At 46.7% G+C, this 17,021-nt stretch overlaps 1 protein-coding gene across 1 annotated transcript; it reads left to right on the top strand.

Moving 5' to 3' along the window:
* The first annotated feature begins 2,322 nt into the window (after positions 1–2,322).
* LOC123144450 (MACPF domain-containing protein At1g14780) lies at positions 2,323–10,032 on the top strand. Its single transcript, XM_044563592.1, has 7 exons — positions 2,323–2,799; positions 7,420–7,658; positions 7,985–8,186; positions 8,272–8,352; positions 8,431–8,614; positions 8,758–8,924; positions 9,077–10,032. The coding sequence occupies exons 1-7, from the start codon at positions 2,563–2,565 to the stop codon at positions 9,815–9,817; spliced, it is 1,851 nt and encodes a 616-aa protein (XP_044419527.1). The 5' UTR covers positions 2,323–2,562; the 3' UTR covers positions 9,818–10,032.
* Positions 10,033–17,021: the final 6,989 nt, after the last annotated feature.

The raw sequence follows: 17,021 nt of genomic DNA, 5'->3' as shown, positions 1-17,021 counted from the left end.
AAAACATATGGGGAAGGGGGCTGGGGGGGTGGACAGTTACCTCATCGCCGTCTGTTGTTCGTCTAGTTGCGCGATTCTGCCGCAGTAACTCCATGAAATCATCATCATCGTCTAGATGATCGCCGCGAGCCATTCTGCTGAGGTAAGAACAAAGAAAAATGTCAGGGTGAAAATGAAAGTATGAAGTAAGCAGTTGCCACCTAACAGAATGTACTTGCCACATGGGCTCAATTGAAAGTGGCAAAAAGTTTAGGCAATATCGTATGAACACCCACACCCCCCTATGATTGTCCAACAATAAATGTGGCAACAAAACACATTGGCTTCATTTGAAAAAAGTACAGATCATAAGGCACTTGAAACAAAATGCTGAAGTTGCCATGTTAGCACAAGATAGTACGAAAAGAAAGGCACAAATCTTCGGCTGCACAAACATATAATGTGGCAACTCACACTTTGTCCTCATACAAAAAATGAGTTGTCATATATTCAAAGGCAAATGTACTAGGTTGAAATTGCCATATGTTAAAATGCAAGACAATTCAGAAATTGTTGAAAACATCTACTGAACAACCTGTAATGTGGCAACTCACACACTGACCTCATATTAAAAATGAGTTGCCATGTAGTACGGCCAAATATGTTCAGATATCATAAGTTTGCATGGCAAAACACAAAATTGAGTATATGGTACAGTGAATTTGCCACATTATCCTACCTACATCATGGCAACAGCCATAGTGTGTTAACAGAAATACTTGCCACATGAAAATCATACTTGTGGCAACTGACACATTTGATCAGGAAATTAGTTGTCCTCCAGTGCACATAGTTGTCATATATTCAAAGGCAAATGTACTGGGTTGAAAATGCCATGGTAAAATACAAGACAATTCAAAAAGTGTGGAAAACATCTACTGAACAACCTGTAATGTGGCAACTCACACACTGACCTCATATTAAAAATGAGTTGCCATGTAGTACGGTCAAATATGTTCAGATATCACAAGTCAGCATGGCAAAAACACAAAATTGAGTCTATTGTACAGTGAATTTGCCATATTATCCTGCCTATATCATGGCAACAGCCTTAGTGTGTTAACAGAAATACTTGCCGCATGGAAATCATAATGTGTGGCAACTTACACATTTGATCAGGAAATTAGTTGCCATCCAGTGCACATCATTGCTGAAACTGCCATGACTACCTATTTACTACACTTTATCATGCCTACAGCATGGCAACAGCCATAGTGTGTGCACAAAAAAAGTTGCCACATGGAAAACAAATTTGTGGCAACTGACACAGTTGATCAGGGAATTAGTTGCCATCCAGTGCAGATAGTTACTGAAACTATCATGTCTACCTTCATACTGCTTTTTCAAATACAACTACCTAGATCTAGGGTTCATTGGCAACTATCATAACCTGAAATTCGTCAACAAAAAACTTCCTACACTCATCGCAAATAGCATTTCGAGACAAATACATAACTAATGGATAGAAAAACGCCGGCTCAATCCCAAGGCAGAACCAGGATGTGGCTGCAGGCAGGCCGAGCCACACCGGCATGACAGCCGCGGCGGCGGCGGCCAAATTGTGCAATGCCACCGAAAACGACCAGCACAGGACTCCGCCGCCGGCAGAAATGCCGGAGCATCGCGAATCTGCCTGAATTTTGATAAATCTCGAGCGGAACATTGACCACAGAGAAGAGGGGAGAAATGCAAGGAAGGAACGTGACCGTGGGAAGGAGCATTACCTTCACTCTGTAGGCACTCCGGCGAATACGCTCCGGTCCGGCGAGTCCCACCGACGGGCGCGAATGCTGCGACTCTTCCGCCTCCGCTGTCGCCTTCTCCTCTCGCCTTCTCTTCCAATCGAATGAACTGCGGGGTGGGTTGGGTGAGTAATGAAGTGGAGAGTAAATGGAACCGTGAGGGGTGGAGGGGCGAAGTGCGCGACGTGGTTGACAGCAACCGCGGTTCGGGCGTGGCGTGCGGGCGCAGACCAGTTCCACCGCACGCCTCCGAGTGGCAACCGTTGACCGCGGGAGGCAACCGGCGTGTGGGCGAACACTCTCACACACCACACACGCGACTTGTCCTACGTGGCACACAAAATCAGTCAAAACGTGCCAAGATTCGTGCAGAAACTGTTAAACGGCGATGAAGGCGTGTGGTTGAGTTGGCTAACGCGCACACATGTGGGCGTTATCTTTTCCGTACGTTGGTTGTGAATTCTCCTCGCACGTCCGAAGGGACCCTTTTCCCCAACCACCCGAAGGGACCCCTTTCCCCAACCACCCGACGACCGGGGCGGCCGCCTCTGACCAGACTCTGATGTCGCCACCCCCAACCCCCGGTGTGAATCCTCCTCTAGCATTGGACTTACCTTCCCTCCCTCAAACCTTCCTACCAGTTCTTCTTCTTCTTCTTCGCCTTCTTCAGTAGAATCATCATCACCACAAGGGTAGGAGGCTCCGTCGCGGCCGGGGTCTGCTGCTGCGGCGAGGGACCATCGTGCACGTGCGTCGGAGTGGAAGGAAAGGGGAGGAGAGGATGGAATTGGGGGAGGAGGTGGCGCGCGCACTGGGCGCGGGCTTCGACCTCACGTCCGACTTCCGCCTGCGCTTCGCGAAGCTCCGGCGGCGGCTCGTGGACCTCAACGAGGCCGGGGCGAGGGACGTCCCCGTCCCGGGCGGGGGCGGCGCGGTGCTGCGCGGGATACCGCGCGACGTCGGCATCGACAAGGGCGACCGCATCCGCTTCCGTTCCGACGTTCTCGAGTTCAACCAGGTGCGCCCCCGCGCATGTCGCCATCCGTCTCTGTTGGCTTTCCTCAGTTCCAGCTTTCTGCATGTTGCCGTGCCGTGCCGTGCATCAGTTAGGGAATTCCGTGGATTAGGCGTTGTGGCCACATGCTTCTTCTCTTCTCGTATTGTTGGATCGTGTGGGTTTTGTCCTCGCGAAATATGCTTTCAACGATCGGAGGTTGACCAATCGTGCCTTTTTCTTTTGACGAACTACGGCGCCCGGCCTGCCTGAACCCTTCATCGTTAGTAAAAGGCCAGGGCTACACATTAGGCGGAAATCAGTGGGCTAGCGCCGTCGGATCTGCCACATGTGGCCGTTTGGATCAGCTGGAGAACATCAAGGCAGCCCCCGCGTCATCGCAACATCCCTGCTGTTGTGATCGCCATCGCAATATCCCCGCTATTGTGGTTGTCACCATCGCAACATCCCCTCTGTTGCGGTCCTTGCTGCCGTTGCCGCACCGTCAACCTGTCGGCTGTCGCAGTGTCGCGGCCGTTGCATTCGGCACTGCGCAGCATTGTCCCTATTGCAGTTATCACAATGTCACCACCGTTGCATTTGCCGCTGCACAGCATCGTCCATGTTGCACTATGCCACCGCAACATCACAGATGTCATGGTTGTCGCCATGCAACTTTGCCGGCGTTGCAGAAGCGCGTCACCATTGCTGAATCATGTGGAGATTTGGACCCTTCGAAGCATGGGGAGCCCGCAGCAGCAGTGCCCCCGGTACCTTGCTGCACCTCGCCGTCACCCCCGCAGCCATGGTGGCTGTCGCCCCTTCACGCAGCAGCGTCGCCTGCGCGCAGTTCGTGGCGAGCCCATGGCGTTGCAGCAGCAAGCCCGTCTGCTTGTCCAGTTCGTTAGGGCCGCAGTGCCATGTCTCAATTGCGAGGAGCAGCGCTGGATGGGGAGGGAGACTGTGAGGGGGATGGGGAAATCGCTCGTTTCGGAAGAGGAAAGGAGATAAGGAAGGAGAGGTACAGGTGCGGGGCCCACATGACGCGTGTTGCACGCGTGAGCCAGCCGACGCGTGAGTGTAAGCAGTCGGCGGATTGTGAGCATTCCCTTAATAAAAAGCACTGTATGTAGCGGGATAAAGATACATCAGGTAAAGAGGAAGGAGAACAGAAAATCTTTGCACAAGATGGTACAACATAATGCTCCAGTCCATAATTATTAAAAATCCTCTCCTTCTCGCAGCGATTAGACCATAGCATCTGTGCATCTCCTAGTCTATGACATGAAGCCCTTCCAATTCTTGGCGAAAGACCATTGCATTTCACCGTTTCCAAATATTTTGAAGGACAACAATGGCGACAGTCAAATGGACCTTGTTTTCGCAGTTGTCGCCCCAAATCTCTTGTATTGTCAGGATCATCTGTACATAAAATTAGGGTTGCCCCTAGAGATTGAAGAAGCTCACATTGTACTAACATATGTGCAGTTGTTTCTGGAGATAGACAAAAAAGGGCAGCAATCCAAATGAGCAATTCCACGTCAAAACCTGCGCTCATTTGTAAATAACCTGTTTTTGAATGCCAGCGAAAGGAATATGGTGCATTTATTAGGTGCATAGTTCTTCCAAACCGCCATGGCCCATGAGTCAATTGGCCTGTTTGCAAAGGCTGCGGCATATGCCAATCTCGTGGAGAGAGGCTTCCCATCTGGTCTTCCTATGCGGGTGTCTTCCACCCGTGAATTCAAGATTATGGTGGCCATCGAGCGCAACAAGGTAAGCCCATCTTGGCAGTGGAGGAGATCTTAGGTTGTAAGCAGAGGATCAACAAAGAGGAGCTGAGCACTCTAGTGACAGAATCATTGAGCCTCTTATAGTGAGAAAACAACATTGAGAAGCGTGGAGTGGGAGTGTCTCCCAAGATCCAAAGGTCAAGCCAGAATGAGGTAGCCCTGCCATTGCCAATTATGACTTTAGTTACCTGGCGAAAGAAGCTCAGACCATGAGAAATATCTTTCCAGACAACAGTGTCTAGGTGATTTGAGTCCCCAAGTTTTCTGGAGTTGGTCCAACTGTTCATAGAAGTGAACCGAACCTCTGAAGTAGAAGAACCAGGCCAGTCAGTTTTAGCAAGTTTTTTAAAGAGGAGGCAAATATTATGAGTATGAAGGAATTTGAACCCTAGACCACCTTTTGCGAACGGACACATCGTGTCCCAAGAAACCTTGCATTGCCCACCATTAACGTGGTCCTGACCTGTCCAGAAAAAGCTTGTCAAAAGCTTGAATAGTGTTGATAGGAAGGAGAAGCGCTGACATCGCATGTGTAGGTACTGCCCTAAGAGCCGCACGCAGAAGAATCACCCTACGATCAATCGAGAGAAGACTTCTATGCCAACCTGTCAGCCGTTTATCTTCCGTGTAGATCAAAGGGTAGAAGGCCGGGTTTGGAGGTTGACAGAGGCAACCCCAAGTAAGTTTGAGGAAAAGGTGAAACCGAGCCGCCCAAAGTAGACGCCAAAGATATAAACCTGTATAGGAACAAAGCTACTCTTGTCAAAGTTAATATAGAGACCGGTTACTTTGGAGAATGCAAGTAGGATAGATTTGAGGTATCGGACTCCTGGCACGCCTTGACGATAATAAGTGTGTCATCTGCGAATTGAATGACTGGGCATGTGAGAGAATCATCCAGTGGGTGTGAGAGAAGATTATAAGAGCTAGCTTCAAGAGGCACCCTTTGGAGTACGTCGGCGACAATAATAGAAATAAAGGGAGATAGAGGGTCGCCCTGGCGAAGGCCACGACGATACTTGATCCAGGGGCCTGGTTTACCATTAAGTAAAACCACAGATTGACTCGAGGAGTTTAGGTTTGAGTTCCAGCGGCACCAACGCTTCGGGAAACCTTTAGCCTTTAGAACCTCGATCAGAGCATGCCAAGACACCAAATCGACAGCTTTCCGACTATGACATGATTGGATAGTATCCGTGGCATAGATAAATTTTTCCGAAATGCTTCTACCCTTAACAAAAGCCGTTTGGTCTTGGTGGACCTGTTGCATAGTGAACGGTTGAACATGATTAGCTAAGCATTTGGAACCTAGTTTCATAGTTCAATTTTGTGGAGACACCGGCCTGAAGTTGTCAGAGTGAATGGCTCCCTGTTTATTAGGAATAAGAGTTATAAAAGCTTTTAATACGTTTAAGATCTGCCTGGTGTGAAAAGAGGTCGGACATGACATGAAGCTGATCATGTTTGACAAGGTCCCAATTGGATTTGTTGAACGCTGGACCAAACCCATCCAGGCCTGGGCTAGACTTGACGTCCACCGAATCGAGAGAAGAGTTGATTTTGGGTGAAAGGGGTAACAAGGGATTGAGCCTGGGGGTGAGAACCGAATTTCGAAGCAAGGGGGTGAAAGGACATTACCATCAAAGAAAGACAGCTCTAACATTAAAAGAGAAGCGGTTAGACGAACTGGTACCCACTAAGTTTTTGTAAAAAAATGTGAAGGTTAGCTTGCTTGGAGTGAGGGCATGTTATGTTCCTGGTTGCTTCATATTACCATTTTGTTTGTGTCACGAAGATATTTTCTCTGGAACCGCCATAAGTATGCTGCTTAAGCCGTCCAATCAGTCTTAAGAAGTGGCGGAATTTCAGTTTTTTTTGTTCCTTCACCCACATCTTATCTTTCCCACCAACAATGGTTTTACCATCTTGGAATACTTTTATTCGTATGTCTGTTGTGTACAGGTTACCACTGTTTGTCCAGTTGGATCAGTTGGATTTTTATTACCAAGATGGCAGGAGCGTTGCTTTTTCATGAAGGGAAAGAGTTTATATATGCAAGAAATAATCTTGTTTAGAGGGCAGCAGGAGCTCAGATCCCTGCCCACATAGAACTACTTAGTTACTGATTAATACTCCCTCCGTTTGTTTTTTGTTTTGCGCGTAAGATGAAACATGGATACGAAGGAGCGCCGGCAAAGGGTGTTGCTAGATGATTTTGCCCCTGAGCTTACACTGGATGCGCCAATAAATTCACATGATTCCTCGCTCTCCACATTCTCCTCCCACCACGCGCGTGCTCCTGCTGCTTAGGCCCATGCGATCCTCTCAGCCTATTAGGAGCATACATGCATAATCGTGCATCAGATAGGAGCAGTTTGCCCAAAAAATTTCATTCGGAATGGAACTCTGAGGAAGATGTAGAACGCCAATTTTCTATTCCCCACGAAATTGTACTCATGGGAAGAGAAAAAGAGTGCCAACAAACTAAGCATCCGTCTATAAAATCCATTTTCATTACTGGAGCCAAAAAGCAGCTGCCGACTTCTCTACTCTAGCACCAACAAAACTTAACTAGAGTTAATATGCTGTTTATCGAGAAAAATAATGATTCATATGTTGGTGAAGATCTAATTTTCCTTTTTACCCCTGTGGGCAAAAATCTGAAATTCTTGGTTCTCCAACAAATATTTTTTCTTCTTACCCTTTTTGATTTAAACTAGAGCCATATCAGTTATTGATATGCCTTGGACAAAAACTGCAGTGACTTGTATGACCATGATGAATGCAGCTATTGCTCTCTTCTGGAAACTGGATCATTTTGTAGTTAATCACATTCTGGTTTTCTTGACAGATGTCGGAATTACTTAATCAGAAATCCTCAGTCCAAGGGAAAGTTCCTTCAGGCTATTTCAATGCACTTTTTGATTTAATGGGAGCTTGGTTGACAGATGCCAAAGAGATTAAGTATCTTGCTTTTGACGGCTATTTCATTTCGTTGTTCAACTTGAACCTAAAAGCTTCTCCGTTGGTTCTTTGCGATGAGGTCAAAAAGGCTGTTCCATCCAAGTGGGATCCTGTAGCATTATCTTGGTAATAAAACACACTGTTAACTCAGTCCCATAACTCTGTTTTATATTGTCTAATTAACTTAATTTTCCATCAATTAACTATACATATTCATCTCACTGGAAATTCTATGAACCAGATCACCTACTTCACCCATACGATACCTTACATGTACCCAAATAAATATCAAAATAACTTATTTTCCATCAATTAACTAGATATATTCATCTGACTGGAAATTCATGAAAAACATCACCTACCTCACCCAGACGGCACCTTACATGTACCCAAATAAATATCAAACTAGAAAAGATACATGATCTAATTTCTCATCTTTTGATTTTTCTCAGGTTTATCAGAACTTATGGGACACACATAATTGTTGAAATGGCAGTTGGAGGTCAGGATGTCATATGTGTTAAACAAAGTCATTCTTCAACTATTTCATCTGCTGAACTAAAGTTACATCTGGAAGATCTTGGCGATTTTCTATTCTCCGATGGGAAAAATCTCTCCCCCATACATCGTAAGACCAAGGATGGCAAGAGCAAGGTATACATACTCCTACCCTGAGCCGGTGAGCCCATGTTTCTGTATATTGCTTGAAATTTAGCTAACTTGAGTCATATCATTATAGGTGCCTGATGTTTTTGTCAGGATAGTGCAGCAGCCTAATAACCTACATCTTTCCAGTTACTCAGAATCATCAACCAAAGATGTAAGTTTTTCCTACCTTACTGTGCCAATCGGCTCTAAAGTTCTCTGTATGCTTAAACATAGCTTTTTGTCCAAATAGGGCCTGACAATTACATGTTCGAAAAGGGGTGGAGATGTACGTATACCCAGTCACTCCAAGTGGTTACCAACAGTTCCGAAGAATCCTGACGCTATAATGTTCAAATTTGTTCCCATTACCTCTCTTCTTACTGGCATTCCTGGTAGTGGTTACCTCAGCCATGCCATCAATTTATATCTTCGCTGTAAGTCCTGGAGGCATTTTTCTTCTTATACTCTTGTTGCATTTTGCCAAGCAAACTCTCAACAGTGTTAACTTTAATGGATTGTCTAGCTCAAGCATGATATTTGGTTAAGTTAATTCTTATAAAGTTGACTTACCTCTCAGATAAACCCGATCTTGACGACTTACAACATTTCTTGGAGTTTCAAGTGCCTCTGCAATGGGCACCTGTGTTCAATGTGCTTGTCCTTGGGCCCCAGAAGAGAAAAGGCTCTTACCCTTCCTTGCAGTTCAGATTCCTTGGCCCCAAACTTCGAGTTAACACTTCTCAGGTACCAGATTGTTTATTTCCATAGTTGGTTCATTTAGGTAGAGTCTTAATTCCCAGTTATCTGCTGAGAAAGATTAGATTGAAGTACTACTACTACTTTCCAACAAAGCCGAGCTTCCATCTATTAATTAACAATTGTATTTATTGTTCTAGGTATCTAGCGCCCAGAAACCTGTAGTCGGTCTTCGGTTATATCTTGAGGGTAGGAAGTGCAATCAGTTGGCCATCCATGTCCAGCACCTCTCTAGTGTCCCAAGCATGCTTGGAGACTCGATGGCATCTTCGATGTCTGAGTGGCGTGAGTCGGAAGATACAGACCCAGGGTACATTGAGGCTATCCAATGGAATAGTTACTCATGCATTTCTACATCTGTTGTGAAGTACAACCCCGAGTGGAGTAAGAGAGTTTCTGGTGGAGTTTTCATCGTCACTGGTGCCCAGCTCTTCACAAAGGGAACCTGGGCAAGGAAGGTGCTCCATCTGAGGCTCCTCTACACACATATCCCAAAGTGCACCATACATAAATCTGAGTGGACCCGAGCACCAGCAGCATCTCAAAAGGGAAGCTTTTTTACAACAATAAGCACAACTCTAAGCTCTCCTTTCATGCATCGCAACGCACAGCCTGCCCAGAAGCATGAGCCGGCGCAGCTGAACTCAGGTGTTTACCCTGATGGTCCACCTGTTCCGCTTCAGTCGAGGAAGCTCCTGAAGTTTGTTGACATGTCGGAGGTGGTGAAGGGGGCGCATGATGTACCTGGGCATTGGCTGGTGACAGCTGCGAAGCTTGTGAAGGAAGCTGGCAAAATTGGATTGCATGTGAAGTTTGCCCTGCTCAACTATGATGATACAGAACAACCGCATGGAAGTATCATGAGCTACCACTGTAAATAGGACAGGTGATTGTTGATCTTTGTACTCCATGCAGTATCATGAGCCTATCATGGAATCGATGGCAGGATTTTGGAGCAACGTTAGGATAAGAGATTGTTACAGTTTTTTTTTTGGTGGCGTGGGGAAAATGTATAGAGGACACAAACAGTAAACGTAAGAGCCTTGTATTGCAAATTCTCAATTCTTGTAGTCAATAGATTTGTGTAGTTATAGCAGCTAAGATCTCTATTCTTAATGTCTCAGTTGATAGTCTTTGCGGTTAAATTTTGTCCCACCAACACCGGTTTATTTTCGTCCCACCCTCCTCGAAGCAAACCAACAAAAACCACATGCTGCATCTAGGTAGTCCCCTCCCATGCTAGAAAATTGAATGAAAAAAATCTATGAAAAAGAATCCACGGACTGCCCGCACGCACTAGCTAGCGAGGCCTCCAGAGTGCCCTCGAGCAACCACGATTCCCTCACGCACTAGCTAGCGAGGCCTCCAAAGTGCCCTCGAGCAGCCACGATTCCCTCACCCTGGTGTGACGTCCGGGTAATCAAGCTACAGTAACCCTCTGGTAATGATGCCACGTCACCACAATTACTGTTGCTAATCTCGTGCTAGTTTAGAACCGATCCAAATTCAAATTTAAGATCAAGTCGAACGGTTAAAGTTTTCAAAAGTGAAACTAAAATGTTGTAAATGTGTTAAATAAATCCTGGGTAATAGTGGTGAAGAAACCTAAATTTAATAAAATGATTAAGTGTTCAAAATAATTAAAACTGTAGGTTAAATAATAAAATAAATGCCTTTTGAATTTTATAAAATATTAAACTATTTTAGTTGGGGTAAGAATTAATGTGGCAGTAGTTTATTTAAAAGTACCAATTTAGGTGTTAGTGATAATTTTTACTAAAACTAAAATAAATTGTAACTAAAATAAAATGGGAAAGAATAAATAAAAATAAAGGAAATAAAATAAAGTAAGAAAAAAAACAAACAACCCCCCGGCCCACTGGGCCACGGCCCAGCAGGCCAACAAACCACCAGGCTGGCCCACTCCCGCACGCCCGTTGGCCTATTTGGCCAACCCCCCGAAAGCCTAACCCCTCTCCCCACGATCCCATTCCCCCCCCCCATCGCGTGATCTGGATCGGGCGAGTGCCCCGATCCCATCGCCCCCATCGGCCTCGTCCCGACCGCGCCGCCTCTCCTCGGCGACCGCGCCGCCCACTCCTCGACGCCGGCGCCCGTCCTCGGCGCCGCCTCACCTCGCCGCCGTCGCCTCGCCCCGTCACCGACCCCGAGGCCGCCGGATCGAGCCGCGCCCCACCGCCTGGACACCGTCGCCCCAAGTCGCCGCCACACGACGCCGGCGCCCTCTATACCGCCACACATCACTCGCTACCGCGTCTCCCCGAGCCCACTGCCGTCCCCTACGCTCTGCTGTGAGCCCCCGCTGATTCCCCCTCCTTCCCCCTCGTCTCTGTCGTCGTAGGTGGCCGCGCGCGCCGTTGGCCTTCGGCCGTGCTCCCGTGCATCCCGCGACGCCGCTGCCGTCGCCGCCTCCTGGTGCTTCTGCCGCCCCCCCCGCACCGTCCATCGTGATCCCGCCCCTGGCCTTGTCTCCGGCCGCCGCGCCCACCTGCTGCTCTGCCTAGCGCCGCGCCCGTCCGTCCGCTGTTTGGCCGCATCGGCGGTCGTCCTCGTCGGCCCCGCCCGCGGCCCCTGCCCGCCGACCAGCACCGGCCGCTCCTGCTGTGGCCACGGCCATGCCCCTGGGCGTGCGCCCATGCGGGCTGCGCTCGCACCCCAGGAGGCTTCGCCCGAACCCGCGCGCTCGTTAAAGCCCAGGGGCCTATGACAACGGGGCCCCACGCCCCCCTGTTTACTAAAAAAATGTAAAAACAATTTATACTAATAAAAATAATTAATTAATTAGTTAAACGGTTAATTAACTTAATTAATTAAGCTTAATTAGGGTGACCACCTAGTTTAGATAACTAAACTGTTAGAGTAGACTAAAACAGTCAATGACAGGAGGGCCCCACCCCTGTTGACCAGTCAAACGTTGACTGGTCAACTGGGACCCCCCTGGACCCACATGTCACCCTTTGGTACACTTCTGTGTACACAAGGCTGGGTACACCTAGCAATTTCCTGTTTATTTTCGAATTAATAATAATTTCTAGAATATTGATAAACCTTTGAAAAATCATATAAATTAATCCGTATCTCGGATGAAAATACTTTCTACATGAAAGTTGCTCAGAACGACGAGACGAATCCGGATACGCAGCCCGTTCGTTCACCACACATCCCTAGCATAGCAAACACGCAACTTTCCCCCTCCGGTTCATCTGTTCGAAAACGCGAAACGCCGGGGATACTTTCCCGGATGTTTCCCCCTTCGTCGGTATCACCTACTACCGCGTTAGGGCACACCTAGCACCGCGTATTGCCATGTTACGCTTTGTGATGCTTTGATTGCTTTGTTATTTATTGTGTTCCCCCTCCGTTACTTCTTTCCGGTAGACCCCGAGACTGCCGGCGACCCCAGTTCGACTACGGAGTTGACGACCCTTCCTTGCCAAAGCAACCAGGCAAGCCCCCCCCCTTGATCACCAGATATCGCCTATTCTTCTCTATACTGCTTGCATTAGAAGAGTGTAGCATGTTACTGAGTTTCGGTTAATCCTATTCTGCTGCATAGCCTGTCATTGTTGCTACAGTTGTTACCCTTACCTGCTATCCTACTGCTTAGAATAGGATGCTAGTGTTCCATCAGTGGCCCTACACTCTTGTCCGTCTGCCATGCTATACTACTGGGCCGTGATCACTTCGGGAGGTGATCACGGGTATATACTATATACATTATATACATGACACATGTGGTGACTAAAGTCGGGTCGGCTCGAGGAGTACCCGCAAGTGATTCTGATGAGGGGGCTGAAAGGACAGGTGGCTCCACCCCGGTAGAGGTGGGCCTGGGTTCCTGACGGCCCCCGACTGTTACTTTGTGGCGGAGCGACAGGGCAGGTTGAGACCACCTAGGAGAGAGGTGGGCCTGGCCCTGGTCGGCGTTCGCAGATACTTAACACGCTTAACGAGATCTTGGTATTTGATCTGAGTCTGGCCATTTGGTCTATACGCACTAACCAGCTACGCGGGAACAGTTATGGGCACTCGACGTCGTGGTATCAGCCGAAGCTCTTTTTGACGTCAGCGACTGAGTGGCGCGCGCCGCATTGGACCGTAAGCTCGCGCTTGTATTAAGGGGGCTAGGTCTGCTTCCGGCCGCGTACGCAACGTGCAGGTGTGCAATGGGCGATGGGCCCAGACCCCTGCGCGCATAGGGTTTAGACCGGCGTGCTGACCTCTCTGTTGAGCCTAGGTGGGGCTGCGACGTGTTGATCTTCCGCGGCCGGGCATGACCCAGAAAAGTGTGTCCGGCCAAATGGGATCGAGCGTGTTGGGTTATGTGGTGCACCCCTGCAGGGAAGTTTATCTATTCGAATAGCCGTGTCCCTCGGTAAAAGGACGACCCGGAGTTGTACCTTGACCTTATGACAACTAGAACTGGATACTTAATAAAACACACCCTTCCAAGTGCCAGATATAACCCGGTGATCGCTCTCTAACAGGGCGACGAGGAGGGGATCGCCGGGTAGGATTATGCTATGCGATGCTACTTGGTGAACTTACCATCTACTCTCTTCTACATGCTGCAAGATGGAGGTGGCCAGAAGCGTAGTCTTCGACAGGATTAGCTATCCCCCTCTTATTCTGGCATTCTGCAGTTCAGTCCACCGATATGGCCCTTTACACATATACCCATGCATATGTAGTGTAGCTCCTTGCTTGCGAGTACTTTGGATGAGTACTCACGGTTGCTTTTCTCCCTCTTTTCCCCTTTCTATACCTGGTTGTCGCAACCAGATGCTGGAGTCCAGGAGCTAGAGATCCCGAGGATGATTCTACATGGAGTTCGGCTTCGAGGAGTAGTTAGGAGGTCCCAGGCAGGAGGCCTTGCCTTTTCGATCGTTGCTACTTTTGTGCTAGCCTTCTTAAGGCAAACTTGTTTAACTTATGTCTGTACTCAGATATTGTTGCTTCCGCTGACTCGTCTATGATCGAGCACTTGTATTCGAGCCCTCGAGGCCCCTGGCTTGTATTATGATGCTTGTATGACTTATTTATGTTGTAGAGTTGTGTTGTGATATCTTCCCGTGAGTCCCTGATCTTGATCGTACACATTTGCGTGCATGATTAGTGTACGGTCAAATCGGGGGCGTCACAAGTTGGTATCAGAGCCGACTGCCTGTAGGAATCCCCCTTCCAACTCCTTGGCCGAAGTCGAGTCTAGACATTGCAAAACTTTTACTAACATGGCTGTGTGTCTTACGGGCCCACGTCGCCATTGGGTGGTATTAGGATCTTTTACTCCTTGACCTTTACTCTGGGACTCTGATCTCTCTCCTATTCGGGTTAAATGATTTTGCTAAAAAGACTAACTGTAGGTTCTCGTAAATACTTTCTCCTGGAGAGCCCCTTCCGGCCAGATGATCGCCTGCTGCACCAGAAGATTCTGAAGACACTCTCTGACGCTTTCCCGAGACCCTTGTGCCTTCGCCATTGCGATCCTTACCACCGATAAATCTTTATGGATAACTACATACTTTTGTCGTTCATACCTTCATCCCCAGTTGCCCTTGTTATTACAAGGTGCCCTCAAATATTCTCCGATGTTCTCGAGACTTTGTGCTCGTTGCTTTTGCAATTCCCTACCACTGATCTATGGATAAATACTTACACCCGTCGTTCTTAATTTTATTGCAAGTTGATCTTGTTACTACAAGATACCCCGTAATTCTCTCTGTTGTTACGAGAATCCTTTGAGCTTACTGCCTTGCTGTTCTTTGTCACCTGAATACCCCTACGGATAATTCTCGCACTTACCCAGTATCCGCTCATCCCCAGTTGATTCAAGTATTTCACAAAAGTGTTCAAAATATCATTCGATCTTCCGAAAATCTTCAGGAGCCTTTTTGCTCTTGAAATTCTTGCTTACTTGCATTATGATTAATCTTAAGTCTCGTAATCTTATTGGCATCTCTTATCATTATCATTTTGAGTCCGTTGATTCAATTTGTTGCGAATGCTCGCAATCCTCAATCAGATCCTAGAATTCATCCTTCCGGCTCAGACGTCATTTGAAACGTGAGCTGGTTCTCCCCCAATCAAATTGTCGTCGATTGTGCCCCTATGTCTATTGAACTTATCCATCCTTGATCAGAGCGTCTGTTTCTGATCCTTCGCTTTGTAAATCATAAATCCTTTGCAATTGGACTCTAAGTTACTTAGTTGTTTCTATAATCCAAGGTCTTTGCATTGATTCTTCCTCTGGTTGTGTGCCGATACTCACATCAGATCATTTATGGACCATCATAGCCTTGTTGGATTTTATCCGACGACGTCCTTCATATTCAATAACTTTGTGAGTCTTTTCTCGGATACATAATGCCTTTGGTAAATTGTATCCTATGCTTTGTCAACAATACTCTCCTTTCGAGCTTGTGTTATTTACTCCTGAAGTTTGCGGTATATGTTCCCAAGATGCCCCTATGGGTTGAAGCCTTCTCTAATCCGTGTGAACCCGAAAGTTTTCACGAGTCATACTCTTCTGGTGCTTCGCCAGATAAAATTTCAGCACTACAACTTCTTCGTAAACGAGAAGTGAATGAAAGGTTATGCATTGCAGAAGTGGGAGTCGACCTTGAACATTTGTGTTCATGCCCACGGACACGATGTGGAACTTATCATGAAAGCTTCTTGCAAGAATATTTAAACATTCGAATAATTCTTCTGATGTAGTAAATTGGATCCCTTGCAGTTATGGTTTCAACCATTCTAACCTTATTCAATACATCTGGAAGGAAACCATTCCATTGCCTCGTCTATCATGACAAGATTAAAGTATCTGCTATTGCAAGTCTACACTCCAGTTCAGTTTCTATGCTGATCTTCCCTTGAGTAGTACCCTCAAGTATCTCGAGAATACCACGGAACTACCTAACTTCTTATGAGTTCTTCATCAACTAATATTCTTGCCGATTCCAATTTTTCCAACGGGTTCTGAGTTGTTAGAACCCCTCAAGGACACCGATAAGTGAATCAATTCCGCACTCCGATTCAATAACTCTAAGTAATTTTTGTTGCTTACGAGTTTAATAATCCTTCAAGTCATTCCTAGCCTGCTCGGCTATGTCATTATCGTGCCGGTTTTAACTGTGCTACCTGGACCTTCCCAGCGCACAAATTCGACAAGTGAGCTAATCTTGCGTCGATCTTCCTCGTCATATCACTTCTCCTTGAACAGCAAACTTGATTTCGAGTTTGTGTCCTACCCGTGGTTCCAATAACCTTTCGCTTTCATCATTCCTTTGACTTGATGTCATCGTCGATCAATTACATCTTCTTGAAAACCTCTCGACAAATTTGTCGTGATCATTGTCAACAATTTGACTTCTTCCAAGTTGTGTGTGAAATTCAGGATGAGAAATACCATCCTTGCCCCTCGATGAATTGTGTTATCATCGACAACATTCTTGCCTCCCCCCAACACAAACTTGTTCATATTTTGTGTTGTATCTTGATTTCCCTGCTATCCAACTTATGTTATGTTCTACCGTGGAGTATTACCATCTTTGATGTCAAGAATGTCGTGAGCATTACTCCACCTCTTAAGAATTCTTGGTACAGTGATACTTCTCGCCATCACCATTCTTTCTTGGTCCCCGTGTTGTTTCTAAACGAAATACCGACAAATGGTCTGTGATGTGTAAATTCTAAACTTCTAGCAACCCTATTGCTTTGAAGTTATTGGTCTATAGTTTCATTCTACGTCTATGGCTTAATGAATCATCATTCGAACATTGATCGTGCTACCTAGCCCATATTTCGGGTGCACATTTCAACCAATGTTTAACTGTGTATGTTTTCCTCGAGCATACATCATTAAGTCATTCGATCTAGCTAATGTTATCTCCTTGTTCACATAGTTGTGGAAATCCATCTTTTGGAAATCTCAATGGATTGTCGCTGAGTCAATCAGTCACCTCCTCACCTCTCCTTGGTTTAATGATGAACTCTTGTTTCGAAACCTGTTTTTATAGTTCATTTCCTGAAATCTTACAATGTCATCCCATCAATTTGTGTTGC

Source organism: Triticum aestivum, chromosome 6D (assembly GCF_018294505.1).
Source record: "Triticum aestivum cultivar Chinese Spring chromosome 6D, IWGSC CS RefSeq v2.1, whole genome shotgun sequence".
Taxonomy (NCBI): domain Eukaryota; kingdom Viridiplantae; phylum Streptophyta; class Magnoliopsida; order Poales; family Poaceae; genus Triticum; species Triticum aestivum.
This window is presented reverse-complemented; position numbering and strand designations above follow the sequence as displayed.